We start from the raw sequence: 19275 nt of genomic DNA, 5'->3' as shown, positions 1-19275 counted from the left end.
TTTTCACTTTAGAAACCACAGGGGGGCAGTGCAACACACCATAGATATGTATAGACAACACTTCTCTTTAAGTGAGTTGTTATGGTGTCATGGACAATGCCACTTTGGGAGCATGGAGAACACCTTTCGAAGTAGTACTTTCGAAGTAGTGAACTATAATCTGTTGTATGACCCAGTTAAAAATGGTTAATGTTCTGAATGGAGATATCCAATGCTAAAATAAGTTGTTGTCCAATTTGAGGTCTCTATTCATCTTTATGGCTCACACTGAAAGTTGATCATCTGCCAGCTGAATTTAAACCTGATGGATTTCGATAGGACGTCTGTCTACGTGCTTTGCAACTCGTATCACCTCTAGGCTGTGTTTGTACTTAAGACATACTATCAGGATGCTGCGCTCACAAGTATCTTTGGCTCTGACAGTAACAGGTGAGAAACAGCATCTTTAGATCTGTTGCATTATAGGATGGACCCACACTGTTTAAGGATGTACCACACAAAATATTTTACTAAATAATTTAAAACATTTCTAAATATTTGCTATTTTAGATACCAGAAGGTAATTCAAAAGCAACATGAAGTCTGGATTTTTTCAGATGCTGAGGAAGAAGAAAGAGGTGAGTTCATGTCTACTTCTTTTTGAGTGGAAAGATGTTTAGATGTTTCCAAATAGGTAGGTTCTTCCAAGTCATTTTATAAATACTTATTTTCTATCAGTGTTTTTTTACTTTTTAATGAGAATTGAATTTATTTTGTGAATTGAATCAAAATGTCTGTACCGCAATTCTCAAACCAAGTTAAAACCAACCTCAGTATCCAGAGTGAGAAGAATAAGAACCTCATTCTGGCACCTACATGTTTTTCTCGACCAGTTGATTCCTCTCATCGGCTTTATGGCATTTGCTGCTATAGGAGCCACCTCTGCGTCCCTCTACTTCCTCTTCACGAAAACAGATGTCATGTGAGATTTTATGATTTTTAAAATATGGTATTTTCCTTGGCCCAAATAAGTCTTGCTTTTAGTAACAATTGTTAGTCCAGCCGAATGTTTCATCTGGAACAGGGTTAACTGCAATTTTTTACTGTTTGATTAACAAACTGGAGTCTATTTCCTTGTTTTCTTATTGTTCACTTGAAATAAACCTGAACAACTCGCCTGACAGTCTATTTTTGGCATGATTGAGTGTTTGCTTATCAGTCTCTGACAGGCCTGACCGTTTGGTTAATCTTATATTGGGTAAAAGAAGAAGACGGGTATATTCTGTCCAACATTTTAATCATAATTTCTCTAACTGTTTTTAGTTTAAATAAAAGCAGAAACCCTGAACCTTGGGAGAAGCTGGACCCATCGAAACCACAGAAGGTCATTGTTAACAATATCAACACAATTTGTAATGCCAATCTGGTACTTTCTTCTATGCTGATGTAAATATACACATCCATAGCAAACTGCTCTGTTGTTGGCTTTATTTGGGTGCCGTCTATAGAAAACATTATAATAACTCTCCTCATCATTTCTAATAGACGACCCTGGATGCTGATGTTGTTTAGGGTATTACTTTGGGTATGGGTATTTGGACCGCTTTATACACTGTGTGTAGCTTGTCGCAGTGCAGTGGTTCCTCCTCTATTCTGCTGAGTCACAAAAACAGAGCAGGGTTGCCAAATAGAATGCACTCGTTGTGGGCGGGATTTTCTTTGAGAAGCTTTGTTTTCTTTGCTTGGCGACTATGTCAACTGTCCATAACGTCTGCATTCACAGTTGATTCTTTATGTGCATGAATGAATAAAAGAGGAGGGGCCTGTAGTGTCACGTGATTCCGTGGCTTAACTGTGGGATTGATTGACTTTGGATGTGACGTGTAGCCTGCAGTGCTGGGGTCAGTTCCGTGTCAATGTAAAAATCTTATCATGAGAACGGAGTTTCACTTTATTTGAGAACAACATTGAAAGGGAATTCATCCCAGCACTCGGCTGTATTCATAGAATCATACGATCAACAGCTGCTGTTTTCATTGTGGATGTTTTGTCTGAGTGACTGTGTTTCTCCCATTCTTCAGCTGATTACTATCAACCAGCAGTGGAAGCCCATTGAAGAGCTGGAGCTGGTCAAGAGTATGACCAAGTGATTGTCTTGCTTAACTCTATCTCTGCTCACTCTTGCTCTTCTATCATTTCTGTCCTCTCCCTCCTTTTCCTGAATACTTACTGGACATCCTGAACGAGAGCCCATCAGACTGCAGCCTGCCAAGTGACTCTTACAAAATCAGTGTGCGGAAGTGCTCCTGGGGAATTCCTGTGTTTCGTATTCTCCCCTTGGTGGAAAACACCCACAGCTGCTGGATGTGGCCAATATGAAAAGGCAACAAACAGTAAAAGCATTGGTTTGTGTCTTAAATCAGCGTTCTGTCTGTCCCAGAGATGCACTTCTCATGCAATGTGTTGCACTGTAATTGCATCATAAATGTGTTTGTGAGATGTTGTGTTTGTCAGTGTGACATGCGTGGTTGAACGTGGGTGTGGTATATACCATTAACATGGGGGTCATTTGGGTTGCGCTCCTTGTGTGACATTAAGGGACAACCCTCACTAACCTTCTTACTGACAAGTCTCCTCTCAGAGAACGATGACACCTTAAATCTCCCCCTTGTAAAGCTTCTGACTATTCTGATTATAATGTAGCTGACATTACCATGGATGTACATAGGTTGTTTAACTATTGGCTGAGCTCCCATTCATGTCACATGACCAGGAAGTCTGTCTCACTGTGACCTTGACGTTCAGGGCGAACCCACAGAGCACGGCCGTTTCCCCTTTCACCATTGTTATTCGTGTCAGTTTCAAAATCGTCACACCCCATCAGGCCAGGAGCTGAGCACAGTAGTAAAGTTTAATGATTAAAGCTACAATCAGGCAGTGGGTATAAAACATCCCTGGTCTGAAGGTAATGTAAACCAAAAGGCCCATCCATCTAACAAACTGCTTTGTTGTGTTGCCGGGGAACCAGATGTGGTGGTTCAGTACCACAGTGGTACATTTACCAATGCCTGAGGGTCTCACATATGATGGTGCACATTTTCTCAACACTGTCAAAGTCTCCTGGAGTTGGTTTCAGCCTGACCTAGTAACACTTGAGCAACTTCTTTTGTTAGATCTGGCTCCTGGAAGCTCAATCAACATTTTTGTCCGTTGAATGCGTTCCGCTCCAAACACTTAGGTGCTAGCCAGTGCTTTCTGCTTGAGCAGTGTGATAAGAAAATAACTTGGCGCTCTTCCGAGCCAGCCAGAAGTTATTGCAATGTGACAATCCCAAGTGTGCAAAAAGGGTGTAACTTTATTATAAAACTTCAAGTGTTTCAATATAGCTTAATAGTTATTTATGTTGCTTGGTGATGTGTGTCAGTCAACAGTCGTTTTGATCTTCTCAAACACAACATTATTTTCCAAAAAATGGAATTCACTTGCCCGTATTCCATCAGCTTGCCTTAGTGGATTAATGCCATGTCAACTACAGTGATCCTGATGATTTCCCTTTGTCAATAGTACATGTGGACTTGCAGCCACGGAGTGAAAGTTGAGGACATGGCAACATAAACTTAATCTATCCATTGATGTCATAATGTCTGCCCAGACCTCATTTGGGTAAAAGTTTCGGAAGACATTAAACAGCAAAACTTTATTTGAAGGGGTGTGCATAAGAGTGAGATTACATTGTCATGATTCTGTCATAGCCATGACATGACACATGTGAGAATCATTATGAATGTTTATGAATGTTGTCATTAGGTGTCATTCGGTTGATTATGTCATTTTTTATGCAAGGTTGACATTGTTTGGGATGTCTTTGTTATGACAACTTGACATTAACTGAGACAACATAACCTGTCATTAACATGGACCTAATTATCAAAGTTGAAAAAACTATTTAGCCAGTATTCTGTCTGCCATAAAAGGAACTTTCCTGAGACTAGTGCTCATACTCAGCATATTGAGCATGCATGGCAGAAATACAAATTGGAAATATGGAGTCATAAAGGTAATCGCACTCCTGAGTCACTGAAGATTCACCTCAAAATGATAGTGGCACCACTGGTTAGCCATATGCCATTATAATGGTGTCTTGGGCAGACGGGTGGATGGATATCCTGTATCAACCGTAACAAATTACAGTACTGTGTTCTTGCAAAAAACTACATGAGTTTATGTCCTGTGTCAACATGAACAAATTACACTATACTCTGTTTGTTAATTCATTTGTAAACCATTAATAAAGTAAGGGTTATCACTGTTAACCGTTTGTTCATGTCTTCATCATTGTTCATCAATGTCCGTTCAAGGTAACTACTGCATTTGTTAATGGTTGTTCATTTACCTTTATCGGAAAGTGTTACCAAAGTAGGATTGTCAAAAGTAGTTTTTTTTTTAGGAAACATTTGTTATGCAAAAACAATAAAGGAAATGTATTGCTTTTGTTAAGGTACTTAAAAGCATTTGACAAACTTAATGACATCTTTATTTTAAGTCCAAATTGTACCAGTTTACTTGAAGTCAAGAAAAATATTCTCATGACATCCAATGTCAAAACCAATCACATATGACAGTTGTATTTAATGCTAACACATAAAGCTAAATAGTTTCTTCAAGTTTGATAATCAGGCTTGCTATGACATGTTTATGACAGGTAATGTTTCTGACTAACTGCGCCACAGCATGGATTGGTGTTTGCTCTGTAGCCGACTGGAAGGCCCTGCAACGGGTGGTGGAAACCGCCCAGCACATCACTGGTACCCAGCTCCTGGCCATCATAGACCTCCAGCACAAGCTGTGTCTGCACAGGGTGTGTGGCATCATCAGGGACCCGTCCCATCCAAGCCACAAACTACCCTCCTCCCATCAGGCAGGTGGTACAGGTCTCTTCATTCCTGCACCAGCAGGCTCAAGAACACTTTCTTTCCATCTGCTGTAACCCTGCTGAACTAGGTGACCCATCACTAACCATATCCACCCTTTGTACTACTGGACACTGCCTTGCCAAGTCTGAGGTTTTCAGTTGTTACAGGTACGTGTCTACCTCGGGAACCTCATTGCTGCTATCCCTGCATTTCAGTTGCACATGCTACCCTACTCCTTCAATTTCATTGTACTGTACTTGTTTAATTACAATAAAGTTGAATCTAATCTAATGTTGTCGTGGTTAATGTCAAGTTGTCATAACAAAGACATTGACAGGTTGTGTTGACTCAGTTAATGTCAAGTTGTCATAACAAAGACATCCCAAACAATGTCAACCTTGCATAAAAAATGACATAATCAACCGAATGACACCTAATGACAACAATCATAAACGTTCATAATGATTCTTACATGTGTCATGTCATGGCTATGACAGTATCATAACAATGTCATGTCACTCTTATGCACACCCCTTCAAATAAAGTGTTACCCCTTATACTTCTCTAACACTGGAAGGTACACAATACTACAGACAACTACGCCACCTAGTGGCCTAGGTGTAATACATCAACGAGACGGGAACTCACCATCCTGCTAATTCCTGTAGGAGCAGAATACATCTCATACAGCCTTATTTAGGTCAGTGCCATCTGATGTATATGCATCTACTTTGCCTTGTGATTTTAGCAGCAGTTATCTTCTCTGAGTACGCTGATTAAGCTTGCAGTGTTGGACTGATGCATGGTTTGAACTCAACAGCTTTGCTGAGTTTTATAGTGAACTATACTGACGAGCTAAAACGTTATGACCACCTGCCTAAAATGCTGTCCGTCATCCATGTGCCGCCAAAATAGAGCCGACCCCCGAGGCATGGACTCTACAAGACCCCTGAAGGTGTCCTGTGGTATCTGGAACAAAGAGATTCGCAACAGATCCTTCAAGTCCTGTGCGTCGCAAGGTGGAGCCGCTGTGGATCCGAATATTAGGTTCTGGACATCCCACAGATGCTCAATCGGATTGAGATCTGGGGAACTGAAAGAGGCCACTTCCATCAGGGAATGCCATTGCCATGAAGGGGTGTACCTGGTCTGCAACGATGTTTAGGTAGGTGGCACGTGTCAAATTGACATCCACATGACGTGTCAAATTGACGTCACACTCCCTCCACCAGCATGTCATTTTCCTACAGTGGATCCTGGTGCCATCACATCCCCAAGTAAACAGCGCAAATGTACACAGCCGTCAACGTAATGTTAAGGAAAATGGGACTCATCGGACCCGGCACCTTCTTCCACTGCACCGAGGTCCAGTTCTGACCACATGTGCAGCAGGCTGCTATGCACTGTGTTGTGACACACTCACTCCTCATTAAAACTGCCTGTGACTCGTTCCACCATAGTTCCTCAGCGCATCGATGAGCCTTGGGTGCCCAACACCCTGTCGCCAGATTGTGGTTGCTCCCTCCCCGGACCACTGTTGGTAGATACTCGCCGCTGCTGACCGGGAGCACCCCACGAGCCTTGTTTCAGAGATGCTCTGACCCAGTTGTCTGGCCATAACAGTTTGGCCCTAGTCAGTGTCGCTCAGGATTTTACGCTCAGGACTATTTGTCCAGCATCTACCAACACGTTGACTACGAGTACTGACTGTTCACTAATCTACCCAGACCTTGACATGTGCCCTTGTTAGGAGATGATCAAAGTTATTCGCATCACCTGTGAGTGGTTATGTTTTGGCTCATCAGTGTTTCAGGTCCTATGATGATTCTTGCGAGGTAGGTAGGACAACACCTTGTTCTACATTGTCCTCCAATGGATTGCAAATATAGGGGTACACATTTATTCCAAACAACTTGGTTTGAGGAAGGACTGGGCCCATTCAATTACGGGGATTTAATTACTAAAATGGTTGGTAAATGGATTTATTGAACCTAGATGGCATTGCAGTGGCATATATTTCTATTCAGTCAAACATTGCCAATTCAATTTGTCCGCATTCCAAACTTGCAATTGTAAATAATTGGCTGGGGTGGTTTCAACTCACTCCCTCAGCTCCAAAGCTTTCAGAAACCCATCCATCCCTCTTCTGTTACTTCTCATTTTTAATGTATTTTGTATTCTGTTTTGCTGCAATCAACCTGTTGATAATCTGCAATGTTGCTTGCTTTGTGGTGCAACTATCCAGTCAAGGAACTGGTAGTGTTTTGTATAGGGTTTTGTCTTGAAGGCCTACATTTAACACAAAAGAATCTCATTCAAACTACTGGGATGCAGCCAGATAGAGGATCAGGGAGGGAGTGTCTGTGTCAGCACAGCCTAGTGGAATTGGCCCTCACAGACTGCAGACACAGCAACCTAAACACAAGGGCACAGAGGAGGCCAGTCCTGTGTTGCTCCTTAGGGAACACACAGGTCCTCCTTTATCTGTGTAGGCTTTTCCGTACTAATAAATGTCTTTCATAAGTTATATGTTGACCTGGCATAAAAAAAATATCCAACACTGAGTTACTTCCAAGTTTCTTGTCTAGGTTCACACTACGCAAGCTGCTTGGTGTGAGGCAATTGTAATTGTTTCTCACATTGACACATAAGGCGCCCATTTGGTGTTAGGCTGCCTACTACTGAAACTGAAACCTGTGAACTGGCAGGTCGCCAGAAAAAACGTGACTGTGACTAATGTCCTTATTGGACATGATTAACCAATAGTCCCAATTGATATCCAGCTTCCATGAGAAGCTATAAGCAATCATTACCCTTGGGGCCTTAATTGGAGATGCTTTACATGGATTCTGTGATTTACGTGCAAATTAGGTGTTTAAGCAATAGAGCCCAAGTACGGTCAACTCATCCCCGTGTTTATAGGTTTAATTGTTTTACAGGTCAGCTGCTAGTGACACAGAAAACATCCTCAAAACAGACTGAGAAAATATTGTGAATAACACAAGAAACTAATGTTGCCTTTCATGTTTCATCACTTTCATGTTGAAAGATGAAGTTGGGGCGTCAGTGGCTTGGGAGTCAGACTTGCAAATGGAAGGTTCGAATCCCGACTGGGCCAATTGTCGTCGTGTCCCTGGGCAAGGCACTTCAACCTACGTTGCTCCTGGGAAAATGTCCCTGTGCTTACTGTAAGTCAGCTAAATGACTAAAATGTCAATGTAAGATGTAAAGGGATACCTGCAGAAGGTCCCTGCATAGCAAAACCTAATTTAAAGCCACCAGATCCTTCACATAATGCACATGAATGTAGAACACAGCATTGAGGATCTCTGCTTTTGAGTAATGAACTGACAGATCTGGGCTATTTCCCTTGGGCCAGAAGGCCTTCCACAGTGCTGTGCGTTGTGCTTTTCCATCTGAAGTTGATAAACACACAAACAAAAAACTTAAACATGCGCCACATTTTTCAGGATTTATTGTAGGTTAAGGACTCGTGCAACTGACCCTTTTTGAAATAAACTTGCTCACATTCATGAAATATATAGTTTTAAGAAGTACAATAATTTTCTGTCTTTTGAAATACTGTACCATTTCGCATTTAAATAAATAGAAAATATTATTAGATTAGATTCAACTTTGTCATTGTACAGTACAGTACAACGAAATGCAGTTAACCAGAAGGGCAAATAGAAGAGGGCAGAAATGTATTCAGTATAATGTATGTTACAAGTGGGACGTATAGATGTTCAATTAAGGTCAATGCAAGTACAAATGGCAATTCTAAATTAGCAAAGAAGGCAAATTGAAGGTAGCATGTGCAACAGAAATGCAGGGGATAGCAGCAGTGAGGTTCCCGAGATAGACATGTACATGTAGCAACTGAAAAATGTCCTTATCAGACTTTATAAAGCAGTGTCAGAGTCCAGTAGTAAAAAGAGAGTAGTGCAACAAAGACCCTGAGAGGCAGTACTAAGCGGTGGGCATGGTTAGTGTTGCGTCCAGAGTTCAGCAGGGTTACAGTAATAGGGAAGAAACTGTTCCTGAGACTGTTGGTGCAGGAACAAAGTGACCTATACCGCCTGCCTGAAGGTAGAAGGTCAAAGTTTGTGGCATGGATGTGAAATGGTCCCTGATGATGCCGTGAGCCCAAAACAGACACTTCTTGGGCTGGAGGTCTACGATAGTTGGGAGCTGAGAACCGATGATGTGCTGGGAGGTTTTCACCATCTGTTGCAGGGCCTTCCAAACCCCACTGTGGCACAATTAGAATACTCTTGATTATGCAGAGGTAAAAGTTCAGAAGGATCTTGGAAGACAGGTTGGCCTTCTTCAGCCTCCTTAAAAAGTACAGGCGCATGTGTTGAGGGTCCAGGAGAAGTCCTTGTAGATGTGGACACCCAGGAATTTGAAGCTGCCATCAATGAGAACTGGGGCATGGCTGCAGCCATTAGACTTTCCGTGATCCACAATGAGCTCCTTGGTTTTCATTGCATTGAGGGCCAGGTTGTATCTAACTTATTTCAAAGTAGCCTAGCCAAAATAATCTTTAAAAAGAAAGAATATAACCACCCACCAGCATTATTTTTGTGTTTAAAGGCACACATGGTGTGTTATGTGGCCAATATACCAAAGCTAAAAGCTTTGTGGAATGGCGCATTGTGGCATGCTTACATACCACACATTGGCAATATACCACAAATCCCAGAGAAGCTTAATTGCTATCATAAAACCAAAAAGGTAAAATCAAATCAATTAGTACTGTACATTAAAAATGAAGTACAGTCATAATTGTTAGTATAAATTATTTGAATGACCCGGTTAAATCAGATTTTTAAAATGTTGTCTCCAGCTTCAACTGCAACTAATAGCTAAATCTTAGTTTACAGATGAGTTAATTAAATTGAAATTTGTGAGAACAAAAACACCTTTCTCATCAACAAAGGCAAGTGTATAATCTCTATGGATTCTACTAACCTAACCTACACGAACCCACAGACGGGAGCAGTTACAGGACTGACCAAACCAAGGTAGTGGACAGGCTGCCACCACCTTTGGTTACCCGGATGGTCCAGTCATCAGGGCTTGGACCAAGGGGGCATGGTCCAAGATGGCTCCAATTCATTTTCAATTAAATCTGCTCACTGTCGCATACGCAGATTCATCGGCATTCATCGATATTAAGTAGTTACAGTTTCACAAGCCCAGTTCCGCCGAAGATTTTTACATGTGCACTAGCGCTAGAGTCAAGCCGAATCCAGTGGACTGACAAGAACCTGCATGAGCCAAGTCAAGTGGCCTATACATTTCTTTACTAGTTAATATTTCTTAACTAGCCATTGTCAATTACATATCATAACTGACATTAATATGGGCTAACAACGTTAATCACAAGTCAAAAAGCTAATTGTCAGGATCATAATTATTTTTTTAATAATACAAAGCAATAAAAAGCTACAAATAACCTCTAAATTACCATTTTAGAAATGTGTTTATAGCTACAGTAAATAAGCATAGTAAAGCAGCAGGTCTTTAGACGTTCAAGCTAGCTGATGTTATTAGGCTACAATTGTGCACATAATCTTCCATTTCAACACATTTTCTGGGAACATAATCCCCAAAAAGGGAGAAAAATAGGGACATTTCCAGTTTGACTATCATTCTGATTGAAACAATGTGTAAATAGTGGCAGTAAAGTCAGATATATTATTTTTATATCTATATATATGATACAGTCTGTGCCACTTGTGTAAAATTAGCTGGCCAATGTTATACCAGTAATATCTGTTTTATTTCTACAATTGCATTCTTGTGTCAGTTGTAATCTAAGTCAGGGTTATGGAATATCAAGTCTCAGTTCATAGCTGGGTGAACACCTGCTGGTGCAGTAAACATAGCCTATCTAGCTGGCTACAATTTCAGTACAGTAATATCAAAGATCCTTGCTCCTTCTCAACTCTCTGGTAATATTCTAGTCACAAAATACAACCAATAGTACGGTAATGTTAAATCTTACTTGTGAAAAGTAATCCCCAGAGCCCTGCTTTCGATGGTCGGCCGATTTGAGCAGGAATCAGTGCTCTGGCATCGTTGCTTCTGCTACCCAACTAGGAGTGTATGACCGGTCCAAGATGGCGGCCGTATTTCTCGCGCATTTCAATGCGGCGTCTACTCTTTATTATGTCTATGATCAAGATGATACCTTACAATTTTAGCTGCCACTCTGCTAAAATATGCTTACTTTTTCCTGAGTCCAATGGTAACAGGTGCGAAAACCGACTTTAACCGACAAAAACGCAATCTACCGAATTTACCATCACGAGATTACAATTACAATCTACAACCAGAGCGCATGAGTGATTTTCAGTTTTTCCTTTTGCGTGTGCATGTGACTGAAACTATTTCATGTTACAGAATATACCTAAAACGTTCGTCTGTGAGTGATGGAAAAAATAGTCTCCAAGGAGAATTCATGAAAACATTTAAAAAAATTTCACAAAATAAATACCAAAACGTGACGTTGTGGGAATTTCCAAAAATGACTTCTCTACGGGTGTTTGCATTGGAACTGTCATATTGGGCTCGATAAGCCATTGGTTGCGGTACCCATTTCGACCATCGAGCCCATTAATATACAGGTGCTGGTCATAAAATTAGAATATCATCAAAAAGTTGATTTATTTCAGTAATTCCATTCAAAAAAGTGAAACTTGTATATTACATTCATTCATTACACACAGACTGATATATTTCAAATGTTTATTTCTTTTAATTGTGATGATTATAACTGACAACTAATGAAAATCCCAAATTCAGTATCTCAGAAAATTAGAATATTACTTAAGACCAATACAAAAAAAATATTTTTAGAAATGTTGGCCAACTGAAAAGTATGAACAGGAAAAGTATGAGCATGTACAGCACTCAATACTTAGTTGGGGCTCCTTTTGCCTGAATTACTGCAGCAATGCGGCGTGGCATGGAGTCGATCAGTCTGTGGCAATGCTCAGGTGTTATGAGAGCCCAGGTTGCTCTGATAGTGGCCTTCAGCTCTTCTGCATTGTTGGGTCTGGTGTATCGCATCTTCGTCTTCACAATACCCCATAGATTTTCTATAGGGTTAAGGTCAGGCGAGTTTGCTGGCCAATTAAGAACAGGGATACCATGGTCCTTAAACCAGGTACTGGAAGCTTTGGCACTGTGTGCAGGTGCCAAGTCCTGTTGGAAAATGAAATATGCATCTCCATAAAGTTGGTCAGCAGCAGGAAGCATGAAGTGCTCTAAAACTTCCTGGTAGACGACTGCGTTGACCTTGGACCTCAGAAAACACACTGGACCAACACCAGCAGATGACATGGCACCCCAAACATGGCACCCCAAAGCTATGACCTTTTGTGTCTTGCCCTCCTTGTGCTCGGTGTCAATGGTCGTCCTATGGATAGCTGTCAAGTCAGCAGTCTTCCCCATGATTGTGTTGCCTACAGAACTAGACTGAGAGACCATTTAAAGGCCTTTGCAGGTGTTTTGGGTTAATTAGCTGATTAGAGTGTGGCACCAGGTGTCTTCAATATTGAACATTTTCACAATATTCAAATTTTCTGAGATACTGAATTTGGGGTTTTCATTAGTTATAATCATCACAATTAAAAGAAATAAACACTTGAAATATATCAGTCTGTGTGTCAAGAATGTATACATTATACAAGTTTCAATTTTTGAATGGAATTACTGAAATAAATCAACTTTTTGATGATATTCTAATTTTATGACCAGCACCTGTAATGTGTCTCCCGGCTGTAACCCTTGGCTTGGACACACCAAACTGCACACGCTGTATACAAAGCAAATCTTAACTGATACAAATGCATAAGGGCATGTATCACATACAGCAGCCCCCAAAGGCTGGAGACGACCCCTCCATCTCATCTTTCACATGTTTCACAGCTGTACTTTCAGAGTCCTAAATACAGCTTCTTGTTTAGTCCCAGGTGAAGACCATAAGTCAATCACCCAAAAGCATAGAGACAACTAGAGTGCAGCACTCCACTACACTATCGAACAAAGTTATTGAAAATATTTTCCCCCCAGGAAGTGTGACTAAGAAAACACTCATCCCTCCTTTTTACAGGTGGGAAAATATCATTAACAACTTTGTTGCATTTTGGAATGTTCTAAATAAATTATATAAATATCTCAAAGGGTCCAATATGCCCTGGGTCCAAAGGTTCCAAATTACACATTTGGATTAGCGTGTCCCAATTTTAACCTCATCCTCATCCATTCCTAATCTTATCAAAAACCTCCAGTCCTGCTAGTAAAATATAGTCCAAACAGAACGTTGGCATAACAATGTAGGCTATACAGTGTTTTCACACAGTTTTAAGCTTAACAAGTAAATGTCATTCAAATTCAAATGTAGGCTACTTTTAAATTAAATATATAGTACATTTTCCAATTTGGCACATAAAACCTATTATTGTAAGATAGTCTTCATCTAAATGAAATGTCGAATAAAACGCAGTAAAGAAAGTGGTACATTCCACGAGCCTCCGCAGGAGCGCGGCTGGGTGCCATCTGGACCACGTGCATGAAAACCACGCCCGTCCAAAACTACCAGAGATGCAAAGTCCATCGACCTGTCCTATCACAGTCTCCGAAAAGCTTTCTGAAAGGACGGAGTTAAGGTGAACGATAGAACAATGGCAAGCGATATTATGCATGGAAATCCGTTTTACCTCCCGACTAGGCTTATCGTGTTCTGTATTTATGATAATTAAAGTATTTACTACACCTGCGCTCGAGACATGTAGGCTGAAAAACATATATGCAACTTTGTCTTGGTGATGATGCTCGTGGGGCATGACTGTTCTGGGACTGATGTTCGGTTGGTTCGTCAACTCAACATGGGTATGAGGATACAACCCGGGATATGTAGCGGAGGGCCCGAGCAACGAGGATGTAAAACTGGAGACGTAAATGAGAATATTGTTTGTCTGCAATCTCAGGATGAAACGGGACGGGTGTGTCCTGGCAGCCCAGCACTGGCGACAGACACGCGACTGTCTTCTTGTTCCACAGCAGGTACTTACCGAAAAGCCATTTATATTTCTCTTTATTTTCTGCAGAATCGTCAAAATAACTTTAAAGAGTTTTAAGAAGAACGGATAGCACTATCTCCCAGGAGCGCTTATATATATTTCGGGAGATAGTAAGGGTGATGCAATGTTCCTAAGTTTGAAGTGTGCATACTATCGACATTAACCCTAACCTATCCGATATGAATCTCCGCATAATAATATAATAAGACTGTTATTAATAAGCAAGTATACATACATAAGCAAGCATACATACATATACGATTTCTAAGATAAGCCTTATCCTTGTAATTGTTTTCTGTAGGCTCGACCCTGAGGTTAAACATGAACATTTGTTAATTTCCCTTGATGACCTGGAGTTAATTGGTTATTTCTCAGCCATAGGGTTCTGGGTTCATTTTTCATTAGAGCTGATGACTTCCATAATCTGAGCCATAGTCTACTTCTTAGAACAGTCCTCCAGCTGTATAACATTAAGTCACCTTCATAATTGGACATTGTTTCTGATGGGAATCTGGCTGAAGGCATCGATGATTGGTGCACAATATCATATTGAATCCAGTAGTTCGATCCTACCACACCCCTCCAAATCAAAACCAAAAATGGAATTAATGTTGTCCAGCTTGTTGTGCACACCAGTTTGTGTTAGCCTAAATACATTTTTGCCAACACATTTGACATCCCCTTTTGCTTCTGAGGAGTGGTGAAATAGCATCAAATCACTGGATGTCATAATTTTTGGGGATGCTTCTCAGCAATACAAATGTCCACATTTCTGACAGAAATGTCTTTACTGAACACGGCACACTTGCTGCTGAAACAATTACAGTCAAGGCAGAATAGTAACCTCTTACACTTCTACTATGTAATGCCCTGATATGCAAAGTGACTTTTTGTACCCCAAAGTCATCCAAGTGTTGGCATCACATCTTCAAGTTGTCTGTGACGCTCTTCTGCATGTAACTGTACGTACTTGTAACTGTTACATACTGTAACTTGTAACTCCGTTTCCTGATTGGAAACTTCCCAGAGAATGAAATGTCTCCGGTGACAGTAGTGATTATATTGTTATTCTTGCACCATCTTAGACACAGAAGTTCACCTAAAACAGTCATTATTTATTTAGTACATTTTAGCAGCGACTGGATAGATGTAGCTTCTCCATAAAAGCTCATTAAACGCTGGGAGCCTTTTGTCTTCTGGTATAAAACACAAATGTCCTGCAAGAACCAACTAAAGTGGTTAAGTCGACTGCTGTGTTAACTGGCATGACGGTCTGGAATAAATCCAGGTTATGTGGGGTGAATGAAGATGTCCTTGAAGTTTGTGTTTGATGTGTTAGTGAGCGTTGCTCTTTTCAAGGGGCGCCAATGAAGAGCGATATACCTCTCTTTCCAGATCGTGAGCCAAGCAGTGGTAGTTACAACGTCTCCACGGGAACTGGAACCTTTTACAGCTGCGTCAGTCAAATCACCATCGGTAAGCTGTGCTTTGTAGGGAAAACTTAATTCTAAACCCTGTGTAAAAAAACTGTCTAATGGTGCAGTTCAAGGATTGTGGTCATTGCATGCAAAATCCCAACTTCGATGTCTTAGAGAATGGACAGACAAACGATAAATTCCACTTTTAGTTTGTGTGTCTGTAGTTTCCCATGGGTGGAGTGCATACAAAAATGTGTACGTGAATATTGGCATGCTGGTGAAATAAATGTTAGTTAGAAGCGTTATGGATTTTTGGGGAGCCTGAGTTTGTCTAAGGTCAAATTCAAAACATGAATTGCCATTTTAAGGAAAAGCCCTGGCGGAACATAAAAAAATTCATTTAAAAAAAAATGCTAAATGTATTTGTTGTTACACCTTCCATTACCGATGCTGAAATACATCAAAATATAACCACTGTAACAGTTGTGTTTTAATGTGGAAGGTCAACAGAAAGCCTATATACTTTTATTAAATCCCTATTAGCTATGCCATGGTGACAGATATTGAAATCATGGTAGCAGATTCGTAGTCTGAAGCTGTTGTGAACCTCTGGAAATGTACACAGGTTATTTGCAGCCGCGCACAGTGAAGAAGGTGGTACAAACTGCGTTGTAGTAGTCCTCTACTGTCTCTGTGAATAAAATGTCCCATTGTGAATAAAATGGCTTAACACATGGCTTAACAACACTCACCTGTTCAATTTCTCATTAATGCAATTATCTAATCAACCAATCACATGGCAGTTGCTTCAATGCATTTAGGGTTGTGGTCCTGGTCAAGACAATCTCCTGAACTCCAAACTGAATGTCAGAATGGGAAAGAAAGGTGATTTAAGCAATATTGAGCGTGGCATGGTTGTTGGTGCCAGATGGGCCGGTCTGAGTATTTCACAATCTGCTCAGTTACTGGGATTTTCACGCACAACCATTTCTAGGGTTTACAAAGAATGGTGTGAAAAGGGAAAAACATCCAGTATGCGGCAGTCCTGTGGGCGAAAATGCCTTGTTGATGCTAGAGGTCAGAGAATGGGCCGACTGATTCAAGCTGATAGAAGAGCAACTTTGACTGAAATAACCACTCGTTGCAACCGAGGTATGCAGCAAAGCATTTGTGAAGCCACAACACGCACAACCTTGAGGCGGATGGGCTACAACAGCAGAAGACCCCACCGCGTACCACTCATCTCCACTACAAATAGGAAAAGAGGCTACAATTTGCACGAGCTCAGCAAAATTGGACAGTTGAAGACTGGAAGAATGTTGCCTGGTCTGATGAGTCTCGATTTCTATTGAGACATTCAGATGGTAGAGTCAGAATTTGGCGTAAACAGAATGAGAACATGGATCCATCATGCCTTGTTACCACTGTGCAGGCTGGTGGTGGTGTAATGGTGTGGGGGATGTTTTTGGCACACTTTAGGCCCCTTAGTGCCAATTGGGCATCGTTTAAATGCCACGGCCTACCTGAGCATTGTTTCTGACCATGTCCATCCCTTTATGACCACCATGTACCCATTCTCTGATGGCTACTTCCAGCAGGATAATGCACCATGTCACAAAGTTCGAATTTTTTCAAATTGGTTTCTTGAACATGACAATGAGTTCACTGTACTGAAATGGCCCCCACAGTCACCAGATCTCAACCCAATAGAGCATCTTTGGGATGTGGTGGAACGGGAGCTTCGTGCCCTGGATGTGCATCCCACAAATCTCCATCAACTGCAAGATGCTATCCTATCAATATGGGCCAACATTTCTAAAGAATGCTTTCAGCACCTTGTTGAATCAATGCCACGTAGAATTAAGGCGGTTCTGAAGGCGAAAGGGGGTCAAACACAGTATTAGTATGGTGTTCCTAATAATCCTTTAGGTGAGTGTACATGTGTCAAATCAGCTTGTTTAGGAAAATCAAGGACGGAAAAATTGGCAGCAATGTCTCAATTTGATTTTAAGTTTAGGTCTAAATGACTCCCTTGGCCTTTCTAGTGTTAAAAATCAAAACAAAACCGGGTCTGTATTGCTTTTGTTATTGCCCTGACCAGCCACAAGGAGTCACACGAGCACAAGGGAGCCCTGTCAGCCCCGCATGGTGCCAATTTCAACCACCAACCCATGGACCTCGGAGTTCCATGACCGGGATTAGAACCCTGGTCGCAATGGACAGCTGTACTTCAAGGCTGGGAGTTTTCTACTGCACCATTCAGGGAGTTCTTGTCATTTAAATAAAGAGTAGCCTAGACAAAGCCATATGAACATGTAAGTAAAAAGTGAATGTTAGTGGCTGCACAGATTTGTCTTTGTTTTTGAAGTCATTGAACAGAATAATCACTCTGAATGTGCTGTAGCCCAACTGCTTTAACTTGAGCCAACCCTAGTTTTCATAAAGGGGAAAAATCGATATGTTGTCTTCAGCGGATTCAATATACCGTCTGAATAACGTTATTTAAAAGCTGTTCTCAATGTTTGCTGAAAATATGAAACACAGCATTATATAGCAGTGGTAATGGACAACCGTCTCCCCAGTTTCAATCATGTTAAGTGTTTACTGTAAGTACTGTTGAATAATTTAAACAGAAAAAGCTTATAACCATGAACAGTTGTTGTGTGATAAGCAGGTATTGTTCTGTATTGATGAGTTGAGACTAAATCAAATGTATTGAACTGATTTATTGAATTAATGCAGAATAGATTGACTACGGCACTCACCATTGTTTGACTTAATTTATTGACCAAGCAATCAGATCCAGCATAAATCTAGGCACCTGCATTGAAATGTACTTTGGTCCCTCTAAGAGGCAGGAAATGCTGGTGGTAGGGATCTGGGCCTCACGTTCCTCAGAGAGCTAAGGAGGGCATTTTTTTGTGATGACTGCGACAAACCACAGTGTATCATTCAAAGCACTCTTTGCATGGGTGGCTTTAGAGGGCACCCTGAAGCATGGACAATTGTGTTACCTTGTATGATATAAGATTTAAACTGGCATGCAGTGGAGATACCTATGGACGTTGCAATTTCCCGGGGAAATAATGCATTTGCAATGATAGGAATACATATATATGTTGATTACAAGTAATAGTAATAAAGTTGTACCCTGAATAGGCAATTACACTTTTTTCCTTCTGCATTCCTTATTTCATTTTAGCACTTGCTTCAGGCAAAAATACCATATAGACGAAAATGCTATTTATATTAGTGCATTGGATTAACATAATGGAATGGATTTCTACAGTACCATGTATGACTTGACTGGTTGTATACAGCTCTGGAAAAAATGTAAAGACCACAGCACCTTTTAGTTCCTTTCTAATAAAGTTGAAAAGGATGGTTTTGAGTGAGGAACAGAAGTGTTCAATATACAGTGGTCTCTTAATTCTAACCCTTCTGTTCCTCACTCAAAACCTTCCTTTTCAACTTTTTTGGAAAGGTAAGAAAAAGGTGGTCTCTTAATTTTTTCCGGAGATGTATTTGTCCTAGGCTGGTGTATTAGCTCTGGAGAGATAGAAACTTTAGGAAGCTAACTGGGAATAGCCTGTGCAGTTACCTAGACAACAGCAACCATCTGACTTTGTATAATTTGTGGTTTGGCATTCCCATTGTTACACCTTTGCTACCAGTGGTATACCATTTTTTTTGTCCTAGACTAGTCGTGCCTGACGGAGATCGATAGGTAGCTACCTTGCTACTTCGTAAATGAATGTATTGTATAGCTTACCTGTTGGAGAAATATGGCCTAGTCAGTGTTGGTGTTTTTGTCCATATCAGCCTGTGGGTTCCTCCTTTGCTGTTTTCTCCAGAGCTTTATCCCAATTT

General features: G+C 40.8%; 2 protein-coding genes across 4 annotated transcripts in view; both read left to right on the top strand.

Annotated features, from left to right (window-relative positions):
- Window positions 1–329: 329 nt before the first annotated feature.
- Window positions 330–4292, top strand: c23h15orf48 (chromosome 23 C15orf48 homolog). The gene is made up of 5 exons (XM_010892648.3): window positions 330–429; window positions 550–617; window positions 873–961; window positions 1303–1363; window positions 2061–4292. The coding sequence occupies exons 2-5, from the start codon at window positions 576–578 to the stop codon at window positions 2127–2129; spliced, it is 261 nt and encodes an 86-aa protein (XP_010890950.1). The 5' UTR covers window positions 330–429; window positions 550–575; the 3' UTR covers window positions 2130–4292.
- Window positions 4293–13485: 9193 nt separating this feature from the next.
- The window catches only part of LOC105023445 (anoctamin-4), a 40118-nt gene continuing 34328 nt past the window's right edge, over window positions 13486–19275 (top strand). For 2 of the 3 annotated variants that reach the window (XM_020043019.3, XM_020043017.3), the window contains exons 1-2: window positions 13486–13970; window positions 15347–15463. In XM_020043019.3, the coding sequence (XP_019898578.2) occupies window positions 13733–13970; window positions 15347–15463 (355 nt within the window). In that variant the 5' untranslated portion in view covers window positions 13486–13732. The remainder of the gene's footprint in view (window positions 13971–15346; window positions 15464–19275) is intronic. The other variant, XM_020043018.3, reaches the window with a different exon arrangement.

The sequence above is a fragment of the Esox lucius genome, chromosome 23 (genome assembly GCF_011004845.1).
Source record: "Esox lucius isolate fEsoLuc1 chromosome 23, fEsoLuc1.pri, whole genome shotgun sequence".
Classification (NCBI taxonomy): Eukaryota; Metazoa; Chordata; class Actinopteri; order Esociformes; family Esocidae; genus Esox; species Esox lucius.
The sequence above is the reverse complement of the archived record's forward strand: the minus strand, read 5'-3'. Positions and strand labels throughout refer to the sequence as shown.

Bases quoted from the DNA above. Each gene is read 5' to 3' on its own strand.
- c23h15orf48 (XM_010892648.3), top strand. From the start codon at position 576: ATGAAGTCTGGATTTTTTCAGATGCTGAGGAAGAAGAAAGAG. The intron at 962-1,302 runs GTGAGATTTTAT...AACTGTTTTTAG, and splicing joins TTCACGAAAACAGATGTCAT to TTTAAATAAAAGCAGAAACC. The intron at 1,364-2,060 runs GTCATTGTTAAC...CCCATTCTTCAG, and splicing joins ACCCATCGAAACCACAGAAG to CTGATTACTATCAACCAGCA.